Source organism: Suricata suricatta, chromosome 12 (assembly GCF_006229205.1).
Source record: "Suricata suricatta isolate VVHF042 chromosome 12, meerkat_22Aug2017_6uvM2_HiC, whole genome shotgun sequence".
Taxonomy (NCBI): Eukaryota; Metazoa; Chordata; class Mammalia; order Carnivora; family Herpestidae; genus Suricata; species Suricata suricatta.
The window spans coordinates 50,602,927-50,615,167 of record NC_043711.1 but is presented as its reverse complement, the minus strand read 5'-3'; the positions used below and the strand labels follow the sequence as shown (position 1 = coordinate 50,615,167).

Below are 12,241 nucleotides of genomic sequence, written 5' to 3'. Positions count from 1 at the left end.
CATCAGTCAACTAACTAGGCTGCCTCAGGATCTGAAAAGTAGCCATATGTCTAGGTTTCTCACTGTCTGAGATCAGACTTCTGGGAAAGGTACTCCTGAGAACTGCTGAGTGGAGACTGCCACATGCATCCAGTCTCCAAATGGTAGCAAGTGACAAAGACAGCACATGAATGCCTCTGTCAGTAGTGTGAGCAGGGCTTTTCTGTCCCTTAGGCAATCCCCTTCCTCTTGACTGTGTCTGAGTGAGGACTAATAATTAAGAAGGCCTATTTTTGGTGTTTTACAATTCATTTAAAACCGTATCAATTGATCTTCATGACAACCCTGTGTTTACACAGGAATAAGAGGCTCAGAGAAGTGAAGTGACTTGCCCATGGTCACCCAGCCAGTTAAGAGCAAATCCAGAGCCAGAAACCAGGTCATCCACCTCCTATTTAGTCCAAGCCCAGTTGACTCTAATCCCTGCTCATGGATGGAGAGGGTGCAGAGGGCACAGCAGAGAAGCTACAGGTCAATGACTTGATTCTTTCAGTTGCATTTGATGGATGAGGCAACTTAAGCCTGAAGAAGTGAACTGATTTGCCCACAGTCACATTGTTAGTACTGTAGTCTGTCAGAAATTAACCATTGAGTGTACAGATAAGTGAGCTAGTAAGGAAGCCACAGGGAGATATTCACAAGAACCCTGAGAGTGTTCCTAGGATGAACAGAATTCAGTATACCAAGTCAGCCCAGATACTAAGTGGGTGGGCTACAAGTGGTTTACAGACTTGTACACATAAGACTTAGCACAAATAACTAATCTATAATGTAGATCTAGGATGGGAAGTGAGGTACAGGCAACATCCTTTAGAGGTTCAGGAGAGTAAGTGTTCATCTGATGGAAAAGATCTGGGAAACCTCCCTGGAGCCAGATGTCTAGTGGTCCGGCTGGACTATATATATATTTTTTAATTTTATTTTTGAGAGACAGAGAGAGATAGCATGAGCAGGGGAGGGTCATAGAGAGAGAGGAGCCACAGATTCTGAAGCAGGCTCCAGGCTCTGAGCTGTCAGCACAGAGCCCGATGCGGGGCTCGAACTCACGAACTGTGAAGTCATGACCTGAGCCAAAGCCGGATGCTTAACCAACTGAGCCACCCAGGCGACCCCCAGCTGGACTATAGAGAGGAGGAGGAGGACACTGAGTTGGCAGAGGCAGCCAGCTTATAGGCTCAGCAGAAAGGTGCCTTGGCTACTGACACAAGAAGCAAGTGGGGGACGAAGCAGCAGTGAGCTAAAATTCTGGAAAGTCTCTGTCGCCATCTTGCTGGTATGGCTCACTGCCTGTCCTGTCCTGGTGGGACCTTGTTACAGGAGGACATCCATCTCAGGGAACTGGAAGACAAACACTGGCTCTGCAATGCTGGAGCAGATTGCCATGTCAGACAGGTGAGTGAGAGAAGTTGTCCACCTCCCAGCCCAACTTCCCTAGTCCCTAGATGAAGCCGTGTAAAAAGTGAGCCCTGCCCAGAGGGAGCCTCTAAACAGGACAGCCAGGTAAGGAGATCAGGCAGGACTGGGTTATATGCTAAGTTATAAAGATAAAGACTGGACACCATGTAGAAGCTTCAATAAAGGAGCAGTTACTGTGGACTGGAATAGCCAAGGAAGACCACCTAGAGTGTGTGAGACCTGCTTTGAGCCTGGAAACGTGGGTGGGATCTGGAGAGCAAAGTGAGAGGGCGTTATAGAGAAGGCAGTGTGCCTGATGGGGGTAAAGGGAGGGAAAACAGAGAGAGGTGGGATGGGAGAGCTGGAGGCAGCAAGGAGAGCAAGCAGGTTTGATATCAGTTAACACTCCAGACTCAGAACACCTTCCCATCACCTCCAGATACAAGCTGTGGGTGGATACCTGCTCTGAGATGTTTGGTGGCCTAGACATCTGTGCTGTCAAAGCTGTACATGGTAAAGATGGAAAAGACTACATTTTTGAGGTAAGTCTGGCCTAAGGAATATCTCAGTAAGAGACAACCCCCAAGGCTGGAGGCCAGGCTCTTGGCTTGATAATTATGTGGGCTGCCTAAACTGCATTTAGTTTATTCGCTTGGGCCAGGGGATAGTTTCCAGACAACACATCCAATGGATGTGCATAGCAAAACATCTCCACCAGGAGGGAGCTCTTGTTTGCAGCCAGCTAGGCTGACCCACACCAACGGTAAGAGATGCCAGATCTGGGTTCCTGGAGTCCTAGTCTAATGCTGTTCCTCTGGGAACACTGTAGTGATTTACTATTCTTGGTCTCAGAAAGCTGGACTTGGGAATCATTTGATTCAATATAATTTTATAGATGTGAAAACTAAGGCCCGATGCTATGAGCATGTGCTCAAAGCCATGGAGTCCATCAGTGTCTTAATTTGGGCTAGACCTTAGGTCTCCTGGATGCAAGAGATTCTTCTTAGCATCTCTCTGAAACTTAGAGATACTTTATTCAGTTTAGTTCTCTAACCCAACTTTGCTGACTCCCTTTTTGCATATTAAAGGAAAAGTGAGTTACAGTATGAATCCTTGATACATGTTCTTGCCCAATCTTTCTGGGAACTGGAAAGGCTCCTTGCCAGGAGTTAGTGGTTTTGCAGAGGATTAGTATCAGGATCCCAAAGTGGGCTTCAAAATCTACTCCATGATCTGCTTGGCATGTAACATTCTGAATAATCATACCTCCCCTCTCTCAGTGGGCTGTGGTTTTCTCATCATAAATGAGAGCTGGACAACAGTGTCTATGATCCTGGTTAGGTGGACTCTTCCTAAAGGAGGAAAACATGTACCTGGACCTTGAAGTACAGGAAGAATCAGGATGGTGGTGAAAGGGAAGGGATCCCAGGTCATGAGCAAAAGCAGAAATCTTGTTGTTTAATGGGCAGAATATATGTGGAGACAGAAACTGCATGGGTGGAAAGTCTCAGAGATGAAAACTGCCTATTCCTAACTAGAAAATTAAGGGAATGACCTCATGTGTCCTGCCTGCAAACCTTGAGACCTAGAGCCACACTCTCTCCTTCACTACCAATCTTTCAGCCTCACTGAGCCCTTGCCTGGGTGAAGTCTCGTGGGGAGGACCTTAGGCAAAGGTTTGCTGGAGAAAGGGACACAGGCCCTATTTCTGCAAAGAAACATGCTTCCAGATGAAGACAAGAACACCAGTTTCATCCCAACCTATCTCTGATGCCTTATGTCCTACTCATTCTGAAAGTCTCTACCAGGCTTTTGATGTTCCTAGACCCTTTCCTAACCTGGGTTCCATCTTCTACCAGGTCATGGACTGCAGTATGCCACTGATTGGTGAACACCAGGCGGAAGACAGACAACTCATCACCGAACTGGTCATCAGCAAGATGAACCAGCTGCTCTCCAGGACCCCTGTCCTGTCCCCTCAGAGACCCTTAACCACCCAGCAGCCACAGGTAAGCAGCAGGAAGAGACACGGGAGAACCAAGAACCATTCCCAAGTCCACTGTTCTAGACATGATGGAGCATGTCCATGGTGGAGGAGGCTTCTCATTAGGGGTCTGCAATATCAACTATAGGACTGTCCAGAAATGGAGTACTGGCTCTGTTCTCTCTGAACTTGAAGTCTCTAAGGGACCCAGAGCCCATTTTCCCTTGGGATACTCCCACTTTTAAATGGAAGGTCTCTGAGGGAGGGCTGTGTCTGACCTCTCACCAGCTGTTTACTGTCTATGAGGGGGTCTGCCACATTTGTAGAGAAAGAAGGGTGTTTATCAGAAATCTGCTGGTCTAGGGGTGCCTGGGTAACCTTAGTCAGTTAAGCATCCAGCTCGTAATCTCTTGATTCATGGGATTGAGCCACACACTGGGCTCTGCGCTGACAGCATGGAGACAGCTTAGAATTCTCTCTCTTCCTTTCTTTCTCTCTGCCCCTCCCCTGCACTCACGTGCTTGCTCGCTCGCGCTCTCTCTCTCTCTCTCTCTCTCTCTCTCTCTCTCCAAATAAATAAATAAATTTTAAAAAGAAAGAAAGAAAGAAATCTGTCAGTCTAGAGAGAAGAGGGGGTCACTTCATTCTCTTTCCTTAGTCTGGAAGAGAGTAACAAGGTAAAACTCAAATTACAAATCTGCTTTCCTTCCTAAGGGAGAGGAGACAGCTTTTTTCAGTTGATCATGGTATATGACTCATGACCAATCACATTCACAGTGACAGAATCCAAGCCACAGGTCTGGTGGGAAATCCACATTGAAGTTTTTGTGTCTCGGGTCCTGTGGCTGTAGAATGGGCCAAACAAAGGCCGGGCTGAGGAGTGTTAAGTCTCATCTAGGAGGTACCTCACTTTGCAACAATATCCCCTGACTTCTTTCCAATGAATTTTTGCATACAGAAGTGGTAAGAACTTGGGACAATGAATCCAAGAACTAAATCCTAGTCTAGCTGTTCCCTTAAACAGCTCTGTGACTTTGGGCAGCGGGGAGTAGGGGGAGGGGGAATTACTATCCTTTCTAGGACTCAAGTTTTATCACTTGTACATTTTACTCAGAAATCATTCTTTCAAAATCATACTTCAAACAATTAGGGAAGTAGAATAAAATAGGGATCTCAGAGTGTAGGCTTTAAAGAGAGAACTATCCAAGTTTAAATCCTAGATCCTCTTATTATCTGGCTTTGTGACCTTGGACACTTATCTGTACTTATATGTGGCTCAGCAGAAATGACACCCCTCTCCTAGGGTTATTATGAGAATTAAATGAAGTAAATAACCTAAAATATAGCATACGTAGTATATCATAAGTGCTCAATAAAGGTTTCATGCTGTTATTAAGTAACTAAGTAGTCTCTGGGCTTGGGTTCCCTGCAACTTTAGGTTCTGAGATCATCGCTCCCTTTCCTAAAGATTAGTGCCTCACTGCGATTATACTGCACCCAGAAGCCAAGTAATCGGATTCTCAAAAATCCTTCAGAAAGAAAGAAGAAGAGGAGTGGGGCAGGGAAAAACAGGATAAACCAGCCTGGATTATTTGGGATAGAAGCAGATTACTCCACATTTGTCTTCTTATCATTTGGATATCACAGAATCATAGCATAGGAGCATGATTGATATTCACAGTAATGGACCTGAACCATCAAGAATTGGTTACATGTAAGTCAGTATTCCACATGCTGAAGCTAGAAACGTATAAGAAATATTTCTGTAGAAATGACTAAATTAAAACAATGTGACATTGGTGAGTCAGTTCTTTGTCTGGATCTCAGTTTCTCCACCTATAATATTAGATAGATATAAATACCTTTTTAGCTCTGAAAAGTTGAGTAGAATGTTTCTATCCTTGCTGATGTTGGATAAATGGGAGCTTTTGGGCAAATAAACTTACCTTTGGTGTCCAAGTTGAGAGTAGCCGCCTGCAGTGGGATGCTATCATACATCAGCTCTTAGGGGTGTCTCGAACCTTCTGTAGTGGGCTCATGCTGTGTCAAACCTCTGGGCAAGTGCATGAATCTATTTCTGTACCTCAGGAATGTTAGTCACTAGAGAATTAGAGTAGGGTAATTAAAAGAACAAAGATTAATTGCTTGTTAGAAATATAATCCCATTATTTAAAATTTATACTTAATTTGGTGTGATAAAAAAGACTTTCCTGCTTAAAAAATATCAGGTCTCTGGTTAGATTTTATGATTTTGTAAAAGCCTGTGAATCAGCAGATTGTTGCTTGTCCCTGCCCTAGAGGGACAGTACCAGGTAGCCTCCTCATTCCCTTTAACCCTGCGAAATACAGGGACCATCTGTCTGTAGCTTAAAGAATTTATGACAGAGTAAGATAGCCTCATGCTGCCCAGGCAAGATAGATGAAAATGGGCTGTTCTGAGATTGAAGATCCCTGAAGTACTTTTGTAAATAGAAGTGTGCAAAACTCTCTTGGACTTCTACAGGGAAGTCATTTTGGACTAGAAGGAAGAGGAGACCTAAGTTCAGCCTTGTCCTTGCTACTGACTCACCAAGTGACCTGGGGTAGATATCTTCCTGTTTCTGTTTCTGTGCCTCAGCATCTTCATGTGTAAAATGAAGGACTGCACAAAAATCTGCTAATGTCTTCTAGCAATGAAATTTAGATTATACAGAAATGATATCTGAAGCATAAAAGTTCAGTAACAGAGGTAAATCACCAAAAGAAATTATCCACCCCACAGAAAGCATTAGCTCTTTTTTGGTACAAGCTCCTTACTTTGCAAACATTACATATTGGAACTTAAATATTCTAAAGAAAAATCTAGAATATCAAGGCAAGAAACATAGTAAGGAATGAGTTTTCCTAAATCTAGGGGCTCCTATAAAAATCTGTTGTAACAAAGCCAGACTGGCTCAAGGATAAGCTTTTTTCTGCTCAGGCTCACATTCAGAACTACACTAGGATATTGTGAAAGCTCGCTGTGCTAGGAACCAGGACACTCAGGGGTTATCCCACTCTATCCTAATACTATGTGACCTTGGGTAAGTCCTTCCCCATCTCTAGATCTCTAATTCCTCACTTACAGAATAAAGTTGAGGGGCGCCTGGGTGGCTCAGTCAGTTAAGCGTTCGACTTGAGCTCAGATCATGATCTCATAGTTCGTGGGTTCGAGCCCCGCGTTGGACTTTGTGCTGACAGCTTGGAGTCTGGAGCCTGCTTTGGATTCTGTGTCTCCCTCTCTCTCTCTGCCCATCCCCTGATCACACTGTCTCTCTCTGTCTCTCAGAAATAAATAAATGTTCTGTCCTTTGGCCACTAAAAAAAAAAAAGAAAGAAAGAAAGAAAAAGAAAAAAATTTAAAAATGTTAAAAAATAAATTAAAAAAAAGAATAAAGTTGAATCAGGTGATGTCTAGATCCCTTTGAATTCTAAAGTCACATGAAACCTGGAGTCAGCTCAACTGCAACATCTGAGAGTACAGTCCTCCCCAAGACTGCCTTCATTCCTGACACCAACCAAAAGTTCAGAGTTCCCAAGAATTCTCTGGAAGGACTCACATAACTTACTGAAAGCTGTTACACTCACAAGTATAGGAAAGGATACAGGTCAAAAACAAACCAAAGGAAGAATGTACAGGGCAGAGGGAGGTTCCAAACATGAAGATTCCATTGTCCGAAGGACCCATTAACCTCCCAGCATCCTTATGTGATAGTACATGTAGTGCTAAGTGCTAATCAGGGAAGCTCATCTGAGATTCAGTGTTCGTACTTTTTATTGGTTTTCATGTCACAGGAATGCTTGATTGATTGATCACCTGCTTAAACTTGGTCTCCAGCATAGCCATCCCTGGAAGTCAGATTAATACCATGTGGCCCCCAGGGGCCACTGTGAGTCACCTCATCAGCATATATTAATATCAAATGTGATCTGAAGGGCTCTTGCTGCAAATAACAAAGACACTCCTATCATTCAGGAAATTCCAAGAATTTACCTTCCATAAGTGGGGGGAGAAAGGCTAGATTTCTTACCTCCCAGGAGTTGAAGAGACAAAGGCCAGATTTCTCTTTGGGCAAGGCCAAATTCTTTACTCCACACATGATTAAATCAACTTAGCAAATGTTTCTCAAATATTTTAGATCCTTGTGGGCAAGGGCTATGCCTTATTCATCAGTGTTTCCACTGATTAGCACAGGCCTAGCCCAAAAAGTGTGCTTAAAATTAGTCAGTAGACTTAAGGCTACAGTGATGAATGAGATACAGTCCCTGTCCAAAAGCTGTTTATATTCTAAATTGAAATCATGACTGAATTTACAGAGGTCATTCGTCAGATGGTACCTTCTTGTATTCTATGTTAATTTCTTCCTGAACTTAGTGCCTTGACCCCACGCTACCTTCAAGTCAGAAATACCACAGTCTGTTCACACTTGGCAAAATGCTGCTACTTGGGCTTAAGATCATGACTGTTATGGTCATATTTACACCTCCCATTTCTCCCTGATGATAGTGTATTTCCACTGGTCATGATTGAGGAGACATTTCTTTATCCTGGCTTCAGGCCTGTGGAGTGTCAGACCAGGTTGCTTCCATATTCCCACTATTTGTGTCTTTAGCCACATGATCTTCTAAGGCCCACCCTTCACTGGTGATCTGGATGCCACCTCCTTTGGCTTTCAAGTTATCCCTCTCTTCTGCATGATCAGTGTCTTCTAGATTTTCACATCCACCCACAAACATTTCTCATTTAGAAAAATAAAATAATAACCAATTCCACCATCTCAATGAGTTCTTATCTTCCCATCTTCTTAACCTACATGACTTCTCAGTAGCCTTGATGCAGTTGCCCACACTCCCTCTTTCTTGAAACACTTTTCTCTCCAGGCCTCAGTGACTCTGTTCTTGCCAGGTTTTCATTCTACCTCACTGGTTTCTCCTTCTCACCTCCTGTGCTGGCTTCTCCACTTGGGCTAAACCTCCAAATGTCAGTGCCCTAGAACGTGGTCTGTGTACATTCCTTGGTGATCTCAGCCAGCCCACATCTGTCTCCTGCCCTAAGCTCCTTGAACTCCAGATTCAGATTTTTAACTCTTGCTTAACATCTTTATTTGCATCTAAAGGTATCATCAATATAACAAGGCCAAAGCAGAACTCTTTTTCTTCCTCTTAAATTCGTCTCCCTCTCCAATTTTTCCCAAGCAACTCGTGTAGACCCCTACCTGCCTCTTTGCCCTCATACCATCCTAGCTTTTCCTCACTGTGCCCCAGCCACACTGGTAAGGACCTTTGCATGAGCTGTGTTCTCTCTCTGAAATACTCCCCCCCCCCTTTTTTTTTGGCATGGCTGGCTCCTTCATTACAATACAACTAAAATTGCCTCAACCATCCAATCCAAAGGTACCACTGGCTACCACCCCCATTTCTTGAATTTTATGCATAGCACTTGCTGTCGGCTAAAATCATTCTCATCTGCTTATGTCTTTGACTCTTCCATTAGAATTAAGCATCTGGAACGTAGGGGTCTGTTCACTGTTGTATATCTAGGGTTTGCAGAGTAGCTAGCAATTTGTATCCACTGTATAGATCATGAGTATACTGAGGCATGGGTGAGAGTGATCTGGCCAGGTGCAGTCAGTCGTCATAGAAAAGTTAACAAAACTAAGTCGGTCTGCTCTTTATTATCATTATGTGATAGCAGTTCTATGCAAATTATAGTGATGAAAATACTCCTCCTACCTAGGCAAACCACTCCTCCTCCTCCCCTTGATATGGTATTGCAGTATATATTTGTGGAGTGAGTTCCCAGATGGAATAAGTGTCTTTAACAGCCCCTGAAGCATATTGGAGTCGGTGTCAGTATCTTGTGAATGATTTTAGTAGTGTGCAAATGGAAGGGCTATAAGCCAAGGGACATTACCTGGGTCCCAGTGACAACTCTGCATAGTACACTGAGACCTTAGGTGCTGTCACTAAGTCACATTCCATTCTTCACAGTCCGACTTCTCTTGCTGGCCTCTTTCTTCCATGGCTGTGGTAATTCAGGCTGAAAGAGCTTCTGGCCTGAGTCACAAGCCCTAAGAACTGCTTCTTGCCCAGTATTCTAGGTCAAGACCAGGACAGACAATGACTAGCCATTTATCTACCTTTCTTTTTCTCCTTCTCTATCCTTGTCTGCAGCTCCACCCTTAGAGCTCTCATTTGACTCTAGAAGAGCACCTAAAGGAGGCTGAGGGGGAGGTGAATAGAGGGCACACCTTGCCTTGTTGTCAGGCCCTAAGCCTGAGACAGATTATAGAAAACAAAAAGCAAAGTCATTTGAGTGGACTCAGGCTAGATGCTGTACCCAGTTCAAAGGGATAGGGACAGGGGTATAAGAGGCCCTGGCTATGTTCCTGAGAGCAGGGAGGTGAGTGGCAAAGCCTTATCTAGCTACTGACAACCTGGCCTCAACCTGGCTGGACTGTCAGCTTCGGATCTGCCCTAAGAGTTGGCCAGGGCAAGTGACTCCCTAGGTTCTTAAGTGCTTTTTGGAGACTGTTCTCAAAGTGGCAGTGACACCTGGTGGCCAATGACGGCCAAAGCCTCCAGGCTATATACTTCTGAAACCTTCCTATAGGCCCGGCTCTCCCATCCTCTCCACACATTCACCAACCTTGGGGTCTGTCTTCTGAGCTGGGCTTACGTCCTGTGGCTCTGGAGAGGTGTATGGTCCTCCTGAGACTCCTGGGAATCAGGGAGAGAACTTCAGGTAGACAAAGCATCAGGTCATGCCAGCAGAGGTGGGATTCTGGTGCTTTCCTTCAGGTGGAGAATCTTTGTTTATTTCCCACTACACTGCTTCCACTTTTTAAAATTTCTTGTAAAGTCTTCCAGAGCCAAAGGGCTGAATTGATAATGCAGGGATTTCAGACACCCATGGGCTTTCTCTTTGGCTTGTGGGTTATACCCATGAAAAGTGATTCTAAGATTCAGCCTTTGGAAGTATTTAGTTCACATAGGGTGTCCAGGAGAAAAATGAGCCTCTTCCCCTACCTTGAGCTGATCAGACCACAACTGCAGTGTGGTTTCCAGTCTGAGGGTCACAGTATAAACAAGGACAACCTCTGACTACCAAGAATGTGCCCAGAGGAAAGAATCAGGAGGTTGGGGCATTTGGCAAATCTGTAACTCAAACTTAAAGAAGCTCCAGTTGAATAGCAATACTCTCAAGGAGCCTGTGACAAGTACCTTCCGCTCTCTGGTGCCTGTTGCCCAAGGCAAACCTGCTAGAAGACAGGAGTAAAGTCTCTCACACTAGCAGAGGAAATGGCTGCCCTGGAAAGTGGTGTATGGCTGCCACATCACTTCTGATGTTCCTGCAGGGACAAGATGAGCTACTTGTCAAGACTATGGTAAAAGTTTGGGGGGGTGGGGCATGTAGGGCTGTTAGAGAAGGTAGCTTAAAATCCATTTCCAGATCTGAGATGCAGTGCACTAGCCACAGACCTGGAAACAGCAGTGATAAGACTTCAGAACTGAAGGACTGAGGCCCACAAACCTCTGGCCTCTGGTGGGACATTCTGTCAGTCCTTTTTACTGAGTCTCTGGACTACAGAGATACTGAAAACATTTGCAGCCAGGTCTTTCTAGCCACAAAGGCTCAAAAAGATGAAGTTTCTTGAGTACAAGGACACCAAGACTAAGAAGGGGTTTCAATAGGGTCTAAAGTGCCACGCAGTTAGGGAAGGGACGCAATTCAGATCCCAAACAGGGGACGAAGAGGGACTCACATAGCTTAGAAGAAGTAAATTTAGGACAAATGGAAGGTCTTCCTGCTTCCCACAGTAGGACTGGCTTTAGGGAATTAATTCCCCAGTGAGTATAAACTGAATATGTGAGATTTGAAGCAGGTTCAGATAAAGTCACTAGTGACCAGATCCCTTAGCAGACTATTAAGGGAAACTGACTATTTTCGGGCTGTCTTAACTTTTAAGGGACATCTTTAATCACTTGAATCTGACATTCTGACCTCGGGTGACCTGGCCCTCAGTGCCCCCATAGGTCTTGTGGATTGCCCCCATGGGACACTTCTTATGTCCTTAGGAAATCACTGATTATGGGAGAGCCCCAATCCAGGAGATGAGCTCTGCCCTCAGAGTAGCAATTTCTCTCATGAAAGGAGAAGGAAGAGGAGCTCATCCTTGGGAACCTTTTATAACCTGCAGAGGAAGGAAGGTGGGCACTGGTGATTGCTGGGGTGATCTCAGAAAGATCCCAAGGTGTCTGAAAACATGCTGTCCCCTTTGCTCTGACTGAACCTACAACCTCGAGACCACATTCCTTCCTGCTGCCTCATTCCCCCTGGGGTCCTAGACCGGGAGCGGAGCCTGGGGGAGCTGATCAGAATAGCTCTGTGGCGTGTCCGGCAAGCAGCTTGGCCTGGCCTCTTTCCTCGGTCCAGACCCTGAGACCCTTTCCCAATTTCCTGTCTCAGATATGCTGAGCAAGCACAGGCCTTCCTCCTTGGTGGGGGCAGCTGGACCTGGGCCAAAAACTCTGAAGAGTTGAGTCACTCAGTGTCTTTCCTTCCTCAGCTTCCCGTCCTCCTGGGACCTCAGATAGGAGCTCCTGTCTCCCAGCTTGTCTGCTGAAAGCCATAGGATAGCAAATTAAAGGTGCCTTTGACAAGACCCCACACACCCTCATCCCTGGGCTTGGTTTCTCTCCTAGCCCAGTGGTTGCCTGTCCATTTACCTCAATAGCTAATATTTACTGTTTCTGAAATGACTTTTCTGCATCTTCAGAGACCTCACTGGAACAAGTCAGTGA

At 45.0% G+C, this 12,241-nt stretch overlaps 1 protein-coding gene across 1 annotated transcript in view; it reads left to right on the top strand.

Annotated features, from left to right (window-relative positions):
* SYN2 (synapsin II) overlaps positions 1–12,241 on the top strand; it is a gene marked incomplete at its 5' end in the record, with an annotated part of 182,647 nt that overhangs the window by 156,596 nt on the left and 13,810 nt on the right. Inside the window, 3 exons of the mRNA XM_029917895.1 lie at positions 1,357–1,431; positions 1,874–1,976; positions 3,294–3,443. Of these exons, the coding sequence (XP_029773755.1) occupies positions 1,357–1,431; positions 1,874–1,976; positions 3,294–3,443 (328 nt within the window). The remainder of the gene's footprint in view (positions 1–1,356; positions 1,432–1,873; positions 1,977–3,293; positions 3,444–12,241) is intronic.